The sequence below is a fragment of the Dermacentor andersoni genome, chromosome 5, assembly GCF_023375885.2.
Source record: "Dermacentor andersoni chromosome 5, qqDerAnde1_hic_scaffold, whole genome shotgun sequence".
NCBI classification, from domain to species: Eukaryota; Metazoa; Arthropoda; class Arachnida; order Ixodida; family Ixodidae; genus Dermacentor; species Dermacentor andersoni.
In genome coordinates, this window is record NC_092818.1 from 9,526,132 (window position 1) to 9,546,876 (window position 20,745).

At 44.0% G+C, this 20,745-nt stretch overlaps 1 protein-coding gene across 2 annotated transcripts in view; it reads right to left on the bottom strand.

Moving 5' to 3' along the window:
- The window catches only part of Rpn3 (regulatory particle non-ATPase 3), a 144,547-nt gene that overhangs the window by 46,858 nt on the left and 76,944 nt on the right, over nt 1–20,745 (bottom strand). For both annotated transcript variants that reach the window (XM_050177374.3, XM_055070104.2), the window contains exons 5-6: nt 17,885–18,021; nt 2,140–2,251 (exon numbers count right to left, since the gene is read on the bottom strand). In XM_050177374.3, coding sequence (XP_050033331.1) covers nt 2,140–2,251; nt 17,885–18,021 — 249 coding nt within the window. The remainder of the gene's footprint in view (nt 1–2,139; nt 2,252–17,884; nt 18,022–20,745) is intronic.

Sequence of the window (20,745 nt, forward strand, 5' to 3'; positions counted from 1 at the left end):
AACTAGCTGTTCTCGACCAGACAGAATATATATTGGAGAAATTTGAACAAAAATAATTTGTTCTTGATATTTTTGTTGATTTTACACAAGCCTTTGATTACATAAATCATAAAATTTTATTTGACAAATTAAGTCACTATGGAATTCGTGAGCTTCCCCTGATGCCACTGAAAAGTTATCTTTCGGAAAGACGTCAGTTTGTGTCAACGAATGAAATAATACAGACAGAAAGCAAGTAATCTCAGGAGTAATGCAGGGTAGCATTCTCAGGCCTTTGATCTTTAATTTATATATAAATGACATAGTCCATATACCTTCAGAAGGTAAATTTATAATTAGTGCTGATGACACTAGCATATTTGTTTCGTCTTCATCAGATGCCAATCTTTCATAAAGGTAATGCTGTTTTAGAGGAATTAGGCACGTGGGCAGCTAATAACCAATTAAATACAAAAAAGAACAAAGGCTGTGATGTTTCATTCTATAGATAGGCAGGTTTCTGTAGTAGGTAACTTTGTTTGTCGCTGCTCAGAGATAAAGCTAGTTAGCACTTGGTGTGCATTTTTCGGAATCGCTGCAGTGGGATGAGCATATGAATGCGATATTACAAAAGTTAGGTGCGATAACGGGAATTCTTAACCGAAATCGCTACTTAATTCCGAAGTCAATAAAATTGTTGATATAATGCCCTCTTCACTTTGTATCTAAACTATTGTCATTTTGTCTGAGGGACTACTACACAATCGAACTTCTCGCGGCTATTAGTAATGCAAAAAATAGTTCTGAGAATAATTGAGAGTGGGCACTCCGGATTCTACTGCAGAGCTCTTTAAAAAATTTAGAATAAGTAGAGCACAAGACACATGCGAGTAGAAATTTTTGCATGAATATCACCTTAACTATGACTGTCATAATTTTCTCCATGGATTTAGTAAATCTCCATCCGAAGGAAGCATCATATAACACAAGAACAACAGAAATATGGAATGTTCCATATTGTCACACTGGCTATGGTCGGCAAATGCTTTAAAACAAACTTCCACGTCTACTAGACGAGTTCGATGAAAAACAAAGCGACATTTGCGAAGTAAAATTATCTGACTTGTACACATTCTTTCTAGCCTAACATTGACCTCTAGAGCTATTTATGATTTGTATTTAATTATACTGTTTTAATGCCACTATTACTACGCTTACATTGTTATGAAATGTTGTGCCAGCATTTGACGCTGACTTGAAGTGACGTATGTTAACACATGCCGCCTTATGTAGGACAGTAAGTAGTGATGTGTTTAATTTTATGGTTTTGTCAAAGTGTATGAATATGTAGTGTTTAATATGATGGTTTTGTGAAAGTGTGCGACTATGTGAACAAAAAATATGTGTGCCTCTGATGTTGCCTTTGCCAGTATGGGGGCGAAGGACTCCCTCAAGCCATCCTGGAATGGCTTTTCCCTTCACCTCCCGTCACATGTATACGTGATAAACCAATAAAGAATAAATAAATAAATAAATCAACCAACCACCCAACATTGAAGAGATCCCACATGGCATGAGAAATGTACTTCATGCATATGTCATTTGCCAGATCCACCTTCCCTTACACAATAGATTACCAAATGGGCACAGATTATGCAATTCAATTTTACCCCTTCTTTTTCCACAAAAAATTGGTTCGAACATTTCTTGCAGCTAGCCCAGAATTACTTTTCCTGATCCATGTCAGGCAGTGATCGTGCATGCTTGCCATACTGTAGTACTACCACTATCAGTTGATGGCTTTATCCACAGAGTGCTGGATGGTCTCGTTTGCTTGTTTGTCCAAAGTGAAGTTAGTCTGACACTTGCAGGGGTCATCATCGTTACCAGCCAACTTTATGTCCACTGCAGTACGAAGGCCTCTCCCTGCGATCTCCACCCCTGTTCTGCACCAACTGATTCGAACTAGCACCTGCGAATTTCCTAATTTCATCGCCCTGCCTAGTCTTCTGCCATCCTTGACTGCGCTTCCTTTCTCGTGGTACCCATGACATCACGCCTGAAAGCGCACTGGTTTTGCGCTCGGCAGAGCATGGTGCTAAAGGAAGCACCGTGTGGCCTTTTGCAGTATATGACCAAAATGGATGAAGTGAGTGTCACCTGTTCATAGAGGTTGTAGTGGAGATAGTTGCGGAGCAGACAGTTGACCAGCACCGCCTGTCCCTCGTAGTCACTGCGCAAGGTGGCTGTGCGCAGACGGCTGTGCAGGAAGCTGTGCATAGAGAGAGAGAGAATAAATCAATGGAGCTGCACTGTGGCATACATAAGTTTGAATTGAATTCTAGGGTTTTATGTGCCAAAACCACAATATAATTATGAGGCACGTCATAGTGGGAAACTGCAGATTAATGCAATCAGATTCAAGTTTCACAAGGCTAGACAGGAAAGCAGAGCTCTATCAACCACTTTCAGATTAGCCACCCCATATGCTGGCAGCAGGGAGCTAAAAAACTTTCATTTATTTGGGAAAACACAAAATTGTGGAGAAACCATTGGCCACGATTGTCAATGTAAGCCAATAGCCAAATCCTACTAGACAGTCATTTGCTTTATTAAAAGCCTTTCAGTGTCACTCCCATACTGGTATGTTCCTGTGTTTCCGTCCCTCCATGTCACTGATGTACCCGTACATTCTCCACCTTAACTTGCATGTGCCCCGTAAATGAAGTTGGCGATCTCCGAGGCGATTCCACCATCTGCTGTATAATTTAGAAACATATTTTCACCTCTCCCTGGGTTTGTGATGTCAAAGCATCAAATGGCCCATTGAGCAAAAAAGCCGGCATCTGTTATCTGTAGCAGCGAAACAGCACCTAAACTCGCATTGCCATTGGCTGCGACACCACGCCATGAGCTGCGCCTCGACCGAGCAGACCGGGCGAAAGGGCACGGCTGATGCAGCGGTAGCGCGCCAGGCGTGGCGTGAGGGAGAGGGCATCGCCGCAATGCCATGTCACCCTCACTCTCGGTACGAGGGCTCCAAGGTTGATCCAGATTGGTCGCAGAGCTCGGGGGACAGCGGTTCAGAGCAAATTGTCACTGACGTCGGCAAGGATGGTTATGGGAGCCGCGATCAAGGAGAGTCTATGCGAGGAGGGAACAAACACGGGGAAAGAAAAAGCATTTCTTAAGAATAAGACGAGACAGTAGTGCTGTTTTGCTTGTTGACATTTGCCTGAATTTGGTGGCGCAAGTAGTTTATCATTTCTTAACCTGTCCAGTCCAAAGTAGTAGATTACGACTGCCAGATAATTGTTTACTTAAGCTGTTTTCGGGTGGCTGCGCTTGCCGACGAGCTTTCTGTCCAACGATGGGACCAGCACTCTACATCCAAAGCCTTTGTCGGTGTCTTGGGATACTATGTTCGGTGCAGGGGTGCAGTTTTGATACCTGTGCGGCTTGCCCTTTGCTGCATCGTTTTCTGCGTTGAAAGCCTCATAGACATATCAAGTCGAATGGCAGGGCATTTGAGAGTACAGCTCTAATGGCAGGTCACCAAAGAAAGTTTCGCACCTTTGAGAACAAAATGATGTTACTTCTGTTCTTAAATGATATGGCGTCCCATTATTTTTTCTTCCGCCGGAAGTGTTCCCTCGTCCCACAGATGGTACTAGGCCCCATGAACCACCGATGAACCCCTATGTTTTGAAAGTATGGGCTTCTATGGAAGCTTCACTACCAGGCACATTTAAGTTGAGCGCTTCTCAACGGAGCGGAGCCAATGCCTCCTAGATAGCAGGCCTGTGCACACTGCTTTGCGACATCCTGCTACTTGGACCAAAGTTTTTGTCAAGCTCGGTGTGGCCAAAGCAGTGACGCCAAAACCACCGCAGCTTACTCGGGAGCATCCCCGTTTGATTCTATGGCTGTTGGGCAAGGCACATGACGTGATGGATCGAAGTGCACAGGCCTTGTGCTATCCAGGAGGTAGAACACCTGCTGCGGGAGTAGCGCACCAGACGTTGCACGAGAGCATTGCCGCATCAGTGGCATGCGGCGAACAGCACTGCAGGCTGCTACTGCTTGCCAGCTTGGGCAGCTTGGGCGCCGTTCCACTGGACATTACCGCTTTCGCATTCACAACTTATAATAAGTGCTTAGGTGTCCTTGAATTTTTGTTAGCAGCTGCAGAAGAATGCACTTCTTGGTGGGCATGGTTGTGCCGATGCACCTCCACAGATGGAAGTTTGTATACAGAGTTTGTATACAGCTAAGGCGACGATTTCCATTCCAATATTCACGCTGTAGCGCAAGGCCACCGCCCTTGCACGTTTCTGCCATCTGTTGTATGTTTATTAAACTGCTTTCTTTTATGCCTTCCACTATCTTCATCATGGCACACCTCCTTTCGAGAAACGAGAGTGCTCCTATCATCGATGCGCTTTCTCCAGAATGGCTCTGGCCTCTGCGTATCTCTCCTCTCTTGCTCTCTCTGCTTTTCCTGGCCAAGTTCAAATAAATGAAAATGCTCCCTCCTTAGGTGTGTCTGTGTGATTGCTTTGAGATGGCTGCTCTGAATGCTAATACTGGGTGCCAGGAAGAAGTATCCAAGCCATTAAACTGGGAAGGCTTAGGAGTAAGGATCGACGGCGAATATCTCAGCAACCTTCGGTTGTTCTATTCAGCAACACTGCAGACAAGTTGCAACAAATGATCGAGGACCTTAACAGAGAGAGTGTAAGAGTGGGGTTGAAGATTAATATGCAGAGGACAAAGATAATCATGAATAGCCAGGCAAGAAAACAAGAGTTCAGGATCGCCAGTCAGCCTCTAGAGTCTGAAGGAGTACGGTTACCTAGGTCAATTAATCACAGGGAACCCTGATCAAGAGAAGGAAATTCACAGAAGAATAAAAATGGGTTGGAGCACATATGGCAGACATTGTCAGCTCCTGACTGGAAGATTACCATTATCATTGAAAAGGAAGGTGTCAATACAATCAGTGCATTTTACCGCTGCTGACATATGGGGCAGAAACTTGGAGGCTGACAAAGAAGCTTGAGAACAAGTAAAACTCTTGCTTGGGCTAGTTGGTTCATGCTTGAATGTGCTTCATGCTTCGTTTGTGTTCTTCTTAGGTACTATTCTTTGCGCCCTGCTCTTTACACATTCAAGCTTGAGAACAAGTTAAGGACTGCGCAAAGAGCGATGGAACGAAGAATGCTAGGCATAACATTAAGAGACAGAAAGAGAGTGGTTTGGACCAGAGAGCAAAGGGGTACAGCCATTATTCTAATTGATATTAAGAGAAAAAATGGAGCTGAGCAGGTCATGTAATACGCAGGTTAGATAACTGCTCGACCACTAGGGTTACAGAATGAGTGCCAAGAGAAGGGAAGTGCAGTTGAGGATGGCAGAAGACTACCTGGGGCGATGAAATTAGGACATTCGTGAGCACTAGTTGGAATCAATTGGCGCATGACAGGGGTAATTGGACATTGCAGGGAGAGGCCTTCGTCCTGCAGTCGACATTAAATAGGCCGATGATGATGATATACAGTGTGCTCATACAAACGTGCAGTTTCAACAAGTGTAGAGACACCGAGTATGTAACTATGGCCATCGAGCGAGATACATTCATATTTGCCATGGCATCATGCTTGTTACTTTAATTAGTAAGCTAAGGGTTACAGCAATTTTCACGGCCGATGAAACCATGAACCTAACTTTGCGCAGTTGTCTCTTTGCTAATGCAATCAATGCTTCCCCTTTTGGGTGAGACGGTGATTTTTCTCGAGGAGGACGAATACCCGTATTTTTTACATGTTTTTAATTAGTGAGTGCCATTTAATGGCGGCTGCCAGCATTAAGCATGGTCAACCATGGTATCCAAGATCTACGGCATGCGCCACACCCAAATCTCTGATGACACGAGCCACGCATATGCACTGCTTTCAGAGCTATCTGCCGAGAGCGCACCGCTATCTGTGCACCCACTGATGCTCATAATTACGCAATTAGGGCCAGACCTTCTTGCCATAATTTGTTTATAGTGCTTACTGACAAAGTACTATCCAACAGGAATGTCCTGAGAATTTGCCAAATTATTTTTACTGCTGAAACTTTAAAGCCTCAACTAAAGGAAATTTGTGATTTAATGAAGTTTCTTGCTGCAAGCACGACTTGGTTATCAAAGCTTGACTGAATTATTAGTTATTCATTAGCACCGAAATGACCCCACGACTTCACTATCAAACCAGAGCTGAGCTAGTTGGTAAGGATTCATTATGCAAAAAAGAGGTGAGGCGTGCAAACAGGACCCAAGAGTAGAGAAGTGGACAACACGAACGCCAGCTATCAACTGAAGGGAGCACTGAGGCGAAAAAAGAAAGAAGACACAAAACTCATCTGCGCAAGCTGAGGAATGGTAACACCATGTGTCAGTTGGGTACATGTGCCGGTCTACGTGAGAGATAACTGTTAAGGCACTTAATCTCTTCCTTATGTAAAGTAATCGAAAAGTCTTCTTTCTTTTTTCGCCTCAGTGCTCCCTTTAGATAATAGTCGGCGTTCGTGTTGCCCACTTCTCTACTCTTGTGTCTGCACGCCTCCCCCCTTTAATGCATAATGAAACCAGAGTGCTTTGTTAAGTGGTCCTAGGGAGCACCTAACAGCCTTGACTTCACTCGTAAGCTCCTAGAGAAGTGCAGTTCCTAGATTTAGAGAGTAAAATGCTGGCCATACAGGGTGCGAGGAGACATATGGCTGCTGTGCTTCAGTTCGGGGCATTCATAACTACAGTCAACCATCGATTTTTCGGACGCCTTGGAGGCACTGCCACATACACCTAGAGCCAATGTATAAAGATGTCTGAAATTTTGAACACTGAAACCTTTGGCCCTCTGATTTTTGGAGACTTTCTGCTGTGGCCACAGGCCTAAAACAGCATTAATAAAAACCGCTACCATAACCATTTTCATTACCTCAAAGCCTCAAACCAGCGTTCTGGCACACTGATCCACTTGCAGCAGAAGCAGTCATGTTGTGTTGTTGTTAGGCCTAGATTCGTCGGTTTATTATCAAATTTTCTTCTATTTGGTGGTGCGTTTCTCATTTAAAGACTTCACCGATGTGGGCTATGGCAATGACACCATCTACGTCATATTTCCACTGATGGCATCGAAGCTGAACCCACAAACTCCAAGGGAACAGACTGGTGGGCTAGTTGGTATGCATAACTTGAGGCAAAGCGGAAAAAAAAAAAAAAAGAACAACAGAAGGGAACGAAGAGACAACTCCACACAGGGTGTCTACCAAGTTTACATTTCCAAATTCCGTGAATTTTCCAGGTTTTCCCTGAGTGGCATCGTAAAATTCCCTGACTGACAGAAAACATTGTTTTATGTCGAAACGGGCTTACACCATGTCACCCGATGCTGTCACTCTCTAGTAAGTATCTTAAACAAAACAAAGGAAAAACTACTTAATACAGTTTTAATCGTAAGAAGTAATTTAAAGAAAACAGAAGGGAGGGCTTAGTGAAATGCATAGCAAATAAAATACCTTCGCAAAAAAGGTAAAACCCATTGCGAATCAACTTGAACATTCTAAAATACAAATAAAAAGGAGATGCATACAGAAGCAAATACCTTCAATATGAGCCATTTCTATCAATTGTTAGCAACCTCATTCGTATGAGGTCAGAACTTTCCCACAAGTAATATTCCCTCTTGCAACAGCAGCTAAGTAAACCTCAACTGCTCTCACATACTCTCAGCCCGCGCGCAATGCCTCAGTGTTGGGTTTCGCTGCTTTAAAGAGTTCATTTTGGTTTGCACGAGGGACACCTGCATCTCGGCATCAGCCAGCCCTTTCTTTTTTTTTTTTGTGAGCTCAAGCTCTTTCAAAGAAGCAGCGGCATGCTCCCTTTCCCATTCATTCCTCAATGCATACGTCTTTTCTGTTCTCGTGTTCCTTCTGCCGCCCGTTCGCCCCACGGACCATTTGAAGCATCTTCTTGGTCAGTTGTACTGTCAACTTCAGATTCTCGAAAAAATAAATGCATGTATTTTACTGCCCTTTAAGGGGCCCTCACCAGGCCCCATAAAAAATTTTGGTTATGCGCTGTAAGTTGTTATGTGTCCTCTAAGGAGCATTCTGCCGCAAAAGGAATTTTCAAGTCGGCTCATTAATAGCTGACATAGAAATACTTTAATTCCACCAACCCATGATTTCAGGAGGTGAGCTCCACTGCCAAGCGAGACACTCTCTCCACTTGCCTCATCTAGCTCCGCAAGCAAAATTCCTTCCCTGCTTTCTCCTACATCGGACCTCGAGGATCACATGACACATACGCTTTAGGCTGCGCATTTGCGCTGACCGTGTCGCACGCGAGCTGTTATGATTGTCTTGTTTTGCGCAGCGCACAATTTTGCGCACTGTGTATGAGGACACCTAACTAGGGTATAAGTCAGTGCTACACGAATACTGAGGCAGACACAAGCAGGTCACAGAGCATGATCCCGCGGTGGAATAGGGTAGAAAATGGCATAGTTTCAGTGTCTGCGCGGGTGATTGCACGTCGTGTGAACAAGCAGATGAAATGGAACTGCATCGCTCTTGCTGTGGTGCAAAGTAAAACAAAAACATGCAGACATTTGGTTTTTGTGTTATTATTTTTCTAAGCTTTAATTTGTCTATTCAAGCAACATATTACACAAATAACACATGTTGCCTTGAATAATTCTCGAAGACACGTGTCACCATGAGTGAAGACACAGTGCAGAGGGCGCACTAGCACGTTTAACGTCATCCTCTGGCTTGGAGTGCGGCAGCCGCAAGGAGAAGGAAAAACGGCCTTCGGTTTAAAATTTCAGGTCTTTCTGCAGTGCATAGTGATGTAATACTTTGCAGACACGACCGTTATCACACAATGTATGCTCTGCGCTTGTCAGCTCAAAATGGCCAGACCTTTGAGGGGGCCCTTTTGGACTCAAATTGCCACAGGCACATCCGAAAAAGTTCTGAATGCCCGCCAGTACACTTATTAGGCATATCGGTGCTCCTACTCTGACAGGAGATGGCGGGTGCACGCGTGTATAATTAAGGAATACATACTGCGTCCTGTGACAACTGCCCCTTTCCACACTTGTTATGCTTCACCGCAATACTTTAGCTAATGCTTCACCGCGTAGCACTACCGTACTAAGGCAAAGCTGACTTTCAAAAACCAACATTATGCGACGCGTCGTGCATTTCGAGCTTCGAAGCCAATTGCGAGGATCACAAAGGTGAAGTCGGTGACATTTCTGACAGCGGCGAATTGGTTTAATGAAAAACGCGGTGTCGAACAGCAAGAAGCTTGGTAGTGAACGTCGAAGCAGCTGTAGGGTTGCCACAGTGGTGCCAACTGCTGGCAGTGGATCTGCGTGCGGGAGCGCCGGTTCGAGGCGGTGAGGTAATAAAAATGGCGGCGGTGGTGGCTTTTATTAATGCAATTTCGGACCTGCGGTCATGGCAAAATGTCTGGAAAATTGGATGGCAAAGGATTCTTACATCTGGAATTTCAGATGTTCTTAAACACTGACTCTATGGGGTAGGTGATGGTGCTTCGAAGCTGTCCAAATTATCAGGCGTCCGGAAAGTTGGTCGTTGACTGCACACTGGCAACTCCTCCAGACAACAACATGGCGTCAAAGTAGATTTTACGATTCCTCTCTGATTTCGATGGGGGCAAAATGCGAAAACACCCGCATACTTAGATTTAGGTACACGTTAAAGAACCCCAGGTGGTTCAAATTTCCGGAGTCTGCCACTACGGCGTGCCTCGTAATCAGATCGTGATTTTGGCAAGTAAAAAAAAAAACAATTTAAAATACCGTGACTTTTGTTCCCTTTCAAGAGTTACACCTAATTCTCCCTGATAGATGCACAAATTCCGTGAGTTTTTCCTGAGTATTTGCAGACTATTCAAAATCCCTGAGAATTCCCGGTTTTCCCAGTTGGTAGACAACCTGTCGACATTACGCGTGTCGCACTACCAATTGTGCTACGGTGATGACTATCAACTCGTCCACTAACCTGGACATTTATGTTTACTAGATCTAGCCCCAGAAGTGTTAGCCAGCCTGGCTCCCACTGCCAAAAGTTATCTTTTTGTCCATGTTCATAACCTTTCTTCATTATTTTCTACATTCCAATTTCAACCACTGTCAATTTCCCCAATGCTTTTCTTGGCTTCATTTTCACTGTCTGTTGGTTTATGGGGTCAAGATACTGCTACGCAACATCACCGTGCGAAAGTAAAAATGTTGGCCACAAAGGAAGAATATTTAGGAATTGAAACTGCCATCAACGCGGGCGACCAGATAAAGTCACAAAATAGCATATGCCAATGGAGGCACATGCAGTGGCAGCACCTTGCGGCGCACTCTCTTTGGTGGAACTGGTGTCTTCCACTCAAAGCAGACGACAAGCAGACGACACAGACGCTCGCTTCAGTGGGCATGCTATAACGTTGTGTTTGCGCACCCTTAAGAGGAAGCTTTAGCTCAAGTGCTCCTATCTTAATACATGTAAAAGGAGAATTCGTTTTTCTCTGCAAACACTGCACCAAATTTGACGAGGTTTGTTGCATTTAAAAGAAAAACTTAAGCTCTACTGACCATTGGTTCCGAATTTTTGAGTTCGGTTGTCAATTGTTTATTAAAAATCTGCAAAAATATCAAATTTCTAAAAAGCGAAACTATCAAGTTTACAACTCTGTAACTCAACAATGGAAAAGGATAATACAATGCTGTGAATTGCATCTAATAGTACACCTAAAGCGGACAAAATTGATATGTTACACATAAACATAAAAAAAAATTAGTAATATGGGAATACAGCTTTTGCAGAAGCCTTGTAACCAACGTAACAAATTCACGTAAGATGTAGAATGACATATCGAATTTGCCTGCTCTGAATGATGTTACGGATGCCATTTACAGAATCGCGATATCTCTTCTTGATGCATAGCTATGAATTTGTAAACTTTGCGCTTCTATTTTTTTCAAACGGTCGAATATTTGAAAATCTTTTTCACAATATTCAGGCTCTAAATCGAAATTCCGCTTCCAACAGTCACTGGAATTCAACTTTCTCTCTAAGATGCAACAAATTTAATTAAAATCGGTCCAGGGGTTATCTCAGAAAAACGTTTTTGCGTTTTACATGTATTTGAATAGGCCGCGTCGGAGTTGGGCCCGAGCTAAAGCTTCCTCTTAAGTCAAACAGCAACAATTCTTGTCGGTGTCTGTTAGCGGGCCGTGATACAGAGTTCCTACGCTTAAACGCCCTTCTTCAGAATTTCTTAGCCTAAGATGGGACGCAGGTGTTTCGTTGAAAGCTGCAAAAGCGGCTACAAGTCTTGGCAGGTAAAGCTGAGCAGCTTCAAAGCTCTGAATGATCATGAACGTATGCAAGCATGGGCTGGGGCGATTCCTGGGGACGACCATCAGCTCACATCGAGAGATTACGTCTGCAGGAACCACTTAACGAGCAACATGATGAGATGGGATAAATACTACGGTGAGCTTAGTCACGAGGTGATCCTGGACCACCCAAATAAGAAACCTGGACTGCATCCAGAGGCTGTTCCCTGCATTTTTCTTTCGTCTCCAGCATCTTTGACATCTCCGAAAAAGAAGCGGACTCCCCGAGAAGCGTGATCAAATATCTGTGAATTATGGGGTTTTACGTGCCAAAACCACTTTCTGATTATGAGGCACGCCGAAGCGGAGGACTCCGGAAATTTCGACCACTTGGAGTTCTTTAACGTGCACCTAAATCTAAGTACCTGGGTGTTTTCGCATTTATCCCCCATCGAAATACAGCCGCCATGGCCGAGATCAAATATCTGTCATGCTACCGTTAAAAGATCAGGAATGAGTGCACATGAGAAGCCAGGAACATCAATGGTGGTGAACGTCAGCGATGTTCACACAGCACATGAGGCCCATGAGCTTGAGGAAAATCAGCTTGGTCATATACTCAGAAAAAACTGAAGGCATGTTTGCCTTCGACAAACGCCAGCAGTGTTACACCCATCCAATCAAAACCATCGCGTCAAATAATAAAGCTGTGTACAACAGGAAGCTACAAATCATCTTATTATAGCGGTCATCAAAACGAATGCGTTTTATTTTTTTACTCTGCTCAAATGGCTGAAATGTAGCACCAATCGCTGCCCAGACTAGCCGCGCTAAAGAAGAGTGTGTGAGTTCCCTCTGTAGAACATGTGCCTGGCACGCGGCCGAACCTAAGCAATACACGCGACCGGCTACCTTGGCAACCGAAAAAGCGGTGATTTCGTTTTTGACCGCCAGCACAATAATTGCTCCGTGGGCTTGTGACCTTTTTTTCTGATCTCCAGAAATAGTGGAGTTTCCACTCCTAAATGTTTCTTGCTCTGTGATGTTGGCTGAACACTTCTCAAGCTAATACTGTTGCCACTAAGCCACCCGAATAAAACTAGAAGCAGCGACATTCTTTTATCGTTCTGCCAGAGACCCTACGGAGAGGGCAGGCGATGAAGTCTGCGCGTAAACGGTATTGCGTAAATGGTAATATGTTCATGGGCAAGGTAAATCTCCAAAGTGAAATTTGCACCATCATGCAGAGGCTTCTTATTTATATTCTTGTAAGGCTGGCTAGCTAGAATGGTTCTTGCTAGCTCGTTGGCAAGAAGAACAGCGACAAAAGCGACAAGCAAGAACAGTTGACAGCGCAGCACATAAAAAGCTTTCATGTTAGGCAGCTAAGGCAGCCCGAATAAATTATTTCAGAATGAAAATATACTTTGAGCAAGAAAGACAAAAGCTTTGAGATCCTAACATATTTCATTCAAATGAAACAAGGTTGGTCGGATTTAAGAAATTTCCAAGCAAACATGTTTGTGCTTACGCATTTACTGCTACATTATATACGTAGATCTAAAATAATAAATTTGTGAATGTATCGAAGTATCCCGAGATTCAAATGGAAACTACCGCATAGGATACAATAATTGTGGTAGTATTTTGTGTCAGTATCGCAAATGTTTGTTGCCCGAGTATTTCGTATCCTATCATGATAAAATAGGAAAGCATCTCTGCCCAGCCCTTACGCTAATCAGGTGTTCTCATGTTGAGCACGCAAAATTGTCCGCTGTGCGAAACGAGACAAACACAACAGCTCATCAGAAGCATCGTCATCATCAGCTCACCAGACAGTCACCAGAAGTGTGCCACTCAGCAAAAACGCATGCAAAAAGTGAAGCAAGAAATAAATAAAATAAAAATAAAAAAATAAAAATGGGTGGGGCCTGTATTAGTCATGCAATCCTCTGTCATTTACGTGTACTTGCACTTTGGAATAGTTCAGGCGGATGCCTCAAGTGATACAGTTGTAGTATACGGGCAAGGAATGTAAAAAGCAAACAAGAAACATTGCACTTTGGAAGCTCCATTTGTCAGTAGTTTTCTCTGCATCTGCTTTGCACACGCTGCTCTCACTACACGGCGCTTCAGTGGTGCGTGGTGGCGGAATCTATGGAAAATAGCAACAACGCGGGCCGAAAGCCAACAGCAACGTTCTCGTGGATAGCTCAAACGGTGACAACTTATGAACTGATGGGCTAATTGGCGGAATGGTTCATTTTGGTGCTTTCCCTATAACGACCTTTCAGAATAATCAAAAATTTTCGGTGGTCCCATGTGATTCATTATATCGAGATTTGACTGCATTTGGTGCCAACTGTTCTAAAAAACTTTCTAAGTGTAAAATCACTTTATTTTCTTATGCTGTTTTTGTTTTGCCGTTATTGTACTACTGTAGTGATGTACTGCAGCTGGTTAGTTGTATGTACTGTAATTAAGTATTATTAATTACTGTGACTATTGTATGGTCCATAAATTGCGCCTTTTATGTTGATCGGCATAGCTATTGGTTCCAGCCTTCATGACCGCAGCGCTCCTGGTTTTCACAATAATTGATATCATCAACGAAAATGTCCGGTGCTACCACAGCTCCTGCGGCACATGACGGCGCTCACTGAGAGAGAAAGATTGTAGAAAGGGTGGGCACCACTTCACTTTTCTTTTACTGCGACGGCTATTATATGGACACTCCAGGCGCACTTCTGCTGTCGCCGTGAGGTTCCGTATAAAGTCCAAGGGTGATAAAACCGTTGCTGCACGCCTTATGCTGTACGTGCAAGGAAAAGCGTGCGATGTTAAGCTGGCGAATGCGGCTCGATCCTGCGTGTGCGAGCGAGGAAGGCGGGCCGGAAGCGCGCCCATTCCTGTTGCGTGTGAGGCACGGGGCAAGGCAAGATCGCTGCATCTTGAAAGTGATCTGCCAATGTTAAAACCCCTCAAAGATTAAAAGTAGCACTATCCCTGCTTCGCGCTCGCCCCTTGATGCAGCGTAGCAGACGACATCATGTGTTAATGTGAGCGGGACGACAACTTTTTAGTTTGGCGCTTTTGTTTCAGCTATTAATTTCCTGGTGGGCTGAAATGACATCCGAGAGCCTTATTTCAACCATGGGAAGAAGAAAAAAGTGGTACAAAGGAAATTTTAGGGGCAAAAACGTTTAAAAAATGTATGCTTTGGAGTCACAAGGATAGCGTGGGCACCCATGTTAGCGTCTTTGTACGGGCTCTCACAGAGTATGGTTTGTGAATCGTCGCAAGTAGCTGTGAAGCACTGCTGCCTCAAGGCGTTCATCAGAAATAGAAGTTGCAAATCTGTTTTGAGTACCGCCGACTGTAACTACTCCATTACACAGCTGCATGATTAACGTGAATGGAAGCAGTCATTCAAGTCCCATCAGCCATTCGGGCATGATGGCTTCGCCTTGAGCCTTACAATAAACGTTAAAACTTATTACGTTGGCACTGACTGTGCGCCCCGGCTGATAACCTTAACGCATGCTGGGCACAGCGTCACACTCCAGCATTCTTCTTGCCGAAATCACGCATCATCAAAGGTTCAAATTGGTCATCCGAAAAATGATCCTAAATTTTAAACAAAAGCCAAAAAGCACCGCACACGAAATAAGCATCATACGTCCCGAAAACGATTCGTCACAGACAGACAATAGAAAATAAAACTCAGTAAGGGTATTTAAAATTTTTATCAAATGAGCAGCGTTTCCCACAGAATTTTCAAAGCTGAAGCACCATTTTTTTGCTAAAGTACTATCACGTGCAAGTCTTATTTGTTTCTTTAGTATTCTAACAGTTTGACACTATCTTTTTCCACACTTAAACGCACATGCTTAAAAAACGCAAATTTTAGTCTGAGCATCACTTTGTTTTTCTTATATCAAAAAGTATGCAAAAACTCCACTGGAGTTATCTAAGTGTGCATAAGCATACCCCCAAATGTCAAATTGGCCTACACCCAAACTCAAGTTGGTCCACCCTCAAACTTCAAGTTGGCCCACCCCCAAAATTAAAGTTGGCCCAGCCCCCTTACTCTAAGCTTCCCCATGCATTTTCTATGGAGCCCTATGTATGCTGAAGGTATTCTCTGTGATTATTATTTTTTTTTTCAATTGTTCCATATTGCTAAGAAGTTGCCAATCATCTACATTTACCCTATCATAACGATTAAATGTCTTGGCAAATTACGCACTTTTGTGCTCATACAATGCATTACACTTTTCCTGTGAGAACAAATCTTCCTCTGGGATTCGTCAAAGAATGCTTACGCATTAAGAAAAGTATGCACTGCTGGTCCAGGAAGAAAAATAGCGTTGATGTAGTGCACAATAAAGAAGCGCAGGACATCCGTGCTAACATCATGCGGTGTGAACGCTTGGGAATGAGCACCTCGGATACTGCGTGCACGGCGGCCGGCTCAAGTTTGTGTGATCGATCTGGTGCATCTACATCTTTTCCCACTCCACATCATGCTTGCTGGACGGCAGCGTAAAAAGCTTTTCTCCTTCACTGCAGCTATTACGGCCACCTTAGGCGCAGCAATTCATGATAAAGAGTAGAAACATTGCCAAGGAAGCACGCCGTTCTTAACGACGGAAGCTACCGTCACCATATAAACCACATGCTACGTACACTGCAGCGCATATCCATTCATTGCATAGAAAATGGCGCTGGAGAGCCTTCCGAGAGCGCACTTTTTTCTAAGATGAAACAACAACAACATGGAAATGCGAGCACTGTCAGCTGATAGAAGTAGTCCAATCGGAAAGGAGAGAGATGGGTGGCAGAGGGCGCAGGTAAAGGAGAAAGGCAGACAGCCCACGTGGCGGCAGAAAAGTACAAAGGATGGCACTACTTTGAAGCATTGAGGGGCTTTACGAATGCGAAGTGGCTGGCGCTATCTTGTGGTGCATCGCGCAAACTCGCTATGCTCTCCGCGGCTTTTGGAATCGGCGAGCGAGTGGGTGGTGGCATGCGCTGCGCAGTAATGGAGAGTGTTAGCTTGTCTGCTATTTCGGTAAATGCAGGTGGACTGGGCCTTTTACCGGAGGGGCGGAGGCATAAACACAAGCGGCCAGCATGGTGCCGTCTCCTGGTGCTGCAGAGCTGAACCAGACAAACACAGAGCTAATATAGCATCAACCAAGTGCATCCTATTTTGCTGCTAGTGTGAATTTTCAGCAGTGGTGAATGGTGACAGAATTCCGCTGCTACAAAAAATTTAGACCAGCAGCGAAAAAGAACAAAGTTACTGCAATATTAGCTTTGTTTGTCTGGTACAGCACTGCACCACCAGGAGACTGCGCCCGGAGGGCGGAGGCGTTCACACATCCGCCCCTCCTGTAAAAGGCTCACATTTACCAGAATAATGGACAAGCTAAAACTCTCTAATGGCAGCAGATACGAACTTGTGCAGGCAAACGTTCGCCCCATCTCAGCATCGTTTTGTTAAAGGGGAACAAGGAACACAAATGTCACAATTATTCTGCATGGAAAATGCCATCCAGAAGGCAAAATTTCGATCATTATATCTGATGTGGGGGATAACATACCATTATATATGGTTTATTTTTTCTCATAGCCTCCGCCCCTAATGCATAAGTTGATACTACTATTAAGTCGACTCATAGTTATAAGTGGACTGCACTGTATTTCAGTGTTATCTCTATATGTTCATTTTCTAATTTTGTTCGTTTGACAGCACGAGCCCAATTTTGTACAGCACGCACGGAATATGTGCTTCCCATTGGTGCACGACGTTGTTGTACCCCGCTACTAAAATAACCTTTTGGTGTCAGCAGTATATCTAAAAAAAAAAGTGTCCACAGAGCGACACCTACTAAGCCTATGCTGTTCTTGCGCAGCTTCTGTGCCCATGCCGTTCTTGCTGTGCCAGTGCAGCACGGCATGTAGCTCATTGAGCCAGCATGTGCACCCCACGCGCCAATGCGTATTGTCATGGCAAGGTGACAAACTGCTTTTAAGCTGTGCAACTTGGAGTGCAAAATGTTAGCAGTTCCGAGTGCTGCAAGAATAGTTTTCTCTTCACTTTTTTTGCAACTTACTGAGTCAAGTGGGTTTGCCCTAACGACTCAGAGGGTGGTCATAAACAGGTGGCCTCAAACTTGGCTCTTCTGCAAATTCTATTAGAAAGTTATTTCTCACTGTACCATGTAACCATGCAGGGCAAGTGCTGAGATTGGCCTCTGGCTCACCAGATGCCACAGGGTGCTACTCACTCCGGGTAAGCTGCTACCAGGTGACCATGCACAAATAATCTTGCAAGCTCGATCGCAGCAAAGTTATAATAATGTTCCCAGAAATGTGACTCAACACCCAGACAGTCTCATTACAGAAGCACCACTTCCAGGGCAGATGGGAGTGCTCGTGTGGGTGGGACAAGCTTCACTGCCACGCCCCGTAAGAAAGGGGCCCACCTCCGGATGTCACTCATCCTGTCGGTCAGCTCGTAGCAGCGACTGTGGTAGAAGTAGCACTTGGAGGCTAGCAGGTCAAGCGTGCGCCGATTCTGTGCCTGGATCTTCTGCATCAGCTGGTCCGAGCACTGCACTGCCTGCAACACAGAAGGGTGTCGCTTCACTGCGGCAACCGTCTTCCTCACAATGCCCGCATCCCATCCAAAGTTTCAATACTGTGTGGTAATTGCACAAAGCACCCACCATCCTTTGTATTCCCGACGGGGTGTGAACAAAACACCTATTGGCTGGATTTCTTCAAAGGCCAGCATATTTTCTCACTCTGCATAAGCCACTGTTAAATCTTCGTTCCCTTACCTCACCTCAGCGCTTCCTACCTGCTCTCACCTTAAGTAGAAGGAACTACTTTTTGCCAAGGAGCGCCACAGTCACCCAGCCTTGTGAAAATGATTGTCGGCCTATTTTTATGCTCGCTGCAGGACAAAGGCCTCTTTCAGTGATCTTCAATTACCCATTTTGCTTTAGGCAATTCCACCTTGCATCTGCACAGCGTCCGCAACTGCACTTCCCTTCCTTTGGCACCCTTTCTGTACCTCTCGTGGTCCACTGGTTATTTGCCCTATTCATTACATGGACAGCCCAGCCCCATTTTTACTCTTCTTCTCAAAATGTTCACCCGCTACTGATGAATGGCGTTGTTGCTGTCGTTGAGTTTAATGGTGCATAAGCAACTATCATGCGTCAACCACAAGGTATAACGTCTCAAAAAGGTTGGGTACCCTCAAAAACTCCTTTTCTGATCGAGGGCGCCGAGGACACCAAAAAATTAAACACCTCAGCCTTCTTCTCAGATATGAGAAAGTGGATGAGGTGTGTCACTGGATGTAAAGGAGAACAAGGTCAGGCTTTAGAATTTTTCAAGAAAACCGACTTCTTTTTAAAAGCTAAAAACACAAATTGTCTCAACCAGTGCATCATCCCTTAAAATCAATGAAGGATGAAAAGTAATGTGTTTGCTGTAAGATGGCGCAAAATATTTTTTTCTCAGTGTCTCAAGTTGTTTGCATGAGAGTAAGATGTGGGTTACTGTAAGTTCATCTCTACATTTGTCACCAACAGGCTTGTCTTTTTTTGACAGCAAGAAATTGTGGGTAAGTTGTGTGTGTCCAATGCACAAGCGATATAAGACAACTTAGATAAACCGTTCTTGGTGTGAACATGACTTCCACTCTTCTATGATGGGTTTTACAAGGCGTAGCTTATTGTTCGTTTGATTGTTCCATGCAGACCGCCATTTTTCTTTCAGTTTATGACTCACTAATTTTATGTAGTTTCTATAAGGAATTCCTTATGTTTTTTATTTCCTTATATCAAGCTTTCCATGCACACTCGTGTATTTTCTCACTGCCACAGATTCCGACGTGGCTCAGCACCCAGCAAAATTTTATGTTTTGTCCCCGCCTCATGGCTCTTATGTTGTGTAGGATGTCACCGATTATTGGCAGAACTGCATTCCTAGGCTGAAGCGCTGCAAGTATGCTTAGCGAGTCTGTGTAAATGATGCTGTTTTCAATGTTCTCATTTATTATTCTTTCCACAGCCATAGAAATTGCATAACTCTCTGCAGTCAAAATGGATGCACATTGGGGCAGCCATAGAATTTTTTCCCAGCTATTCTGTATCAGAGCACTTCCCACATAGTGTGCAGCTTTGGGACCATTGGTACAAAATGCTCTGTATTCCACATATTTTTCTTTTAGTGCTAAATATTCTTGCAATATATGTTCCTACGGCATTAGTTTTTTTTTGAAATTGTGTTAATGAGAAGTCGCAAACAGAAGGCAAGCAGTACCAGGATGGCAGTGGACCAGGTTTCTGGGTAATATTAGGCAGTGCGTCCGTTACATCTAACTCTTGAAATTTCTCTTCAGAATGGAGAAGGAGTGGTCTGATGGCCTGGGGTTTGTTTGTGAATAGTATTCTAGATGGGCACTTTGTAACTATTGGGTAACAGATATGTTCTGGCAGGGAACGGATTTTTAGAGCGTATGAGCATGCTTCTTCTGTCTGCAAGTGGGGGTTCGTTAGTTTCTACATACAAACTAGTTATGGGTGATGTTCTGTAGGTCCCAGTTGACAAGAGTAAACCTAAATTGTGTACCGGGTCCGGTCATTTCAAATATGATGATCTGGCAGAGCCATGCACTATACAGCCATAGTGCAAGGAGGGGCGTATGACAGCAGCAAATTCATAGAAGGCATGCCCTATCAGAGCCCCAGCATTTCTGTGAAAGGACTTTAAGTATGTTGAGTGCTCGAGAGGCCTTCTTTTTCACAGTGTTTATGTGAGATAGGAAAGTAGGTCTTTTGTCAAAAGTAATGCCTCGAAATTTGTGGTCGCTTTTTACTCAGAGTTTGGATTCATTAAGGTGTAGGGTGGGATCAATCTGTAAACCTCATTTCAGCGAGAACAGCCACTGTTTTCTGTGGAGAAAACTGATATCCATTTTTATCTGCCCATGTTGCTAGTTTATTTATTGTTAACTGTACTTGCCTCTCACATGTTGATACATTTGAGGATGTGCAAGCTATTTGTAGATCGTCAACGTAAACTGAATACATAATGGATTTCTGAATTATTTGTGCTAGCGAATTCATTTTTATAATAAAAAGGGCAATACTTAAGATACACCCTTGTGGTACTCCATTTTCCTGACTGAAGTTCTTTGAGAGAGTTGAACCGAGGCGTAGATGGAAGGAACGGTTGGACAAAAAGTCACACAGGCAGTTTAACATCCTGCTGTGAATGCTTAGATCTGCTAGGTTGCAGAGAATCCCATACCTCCAGGTAGTATCATAAG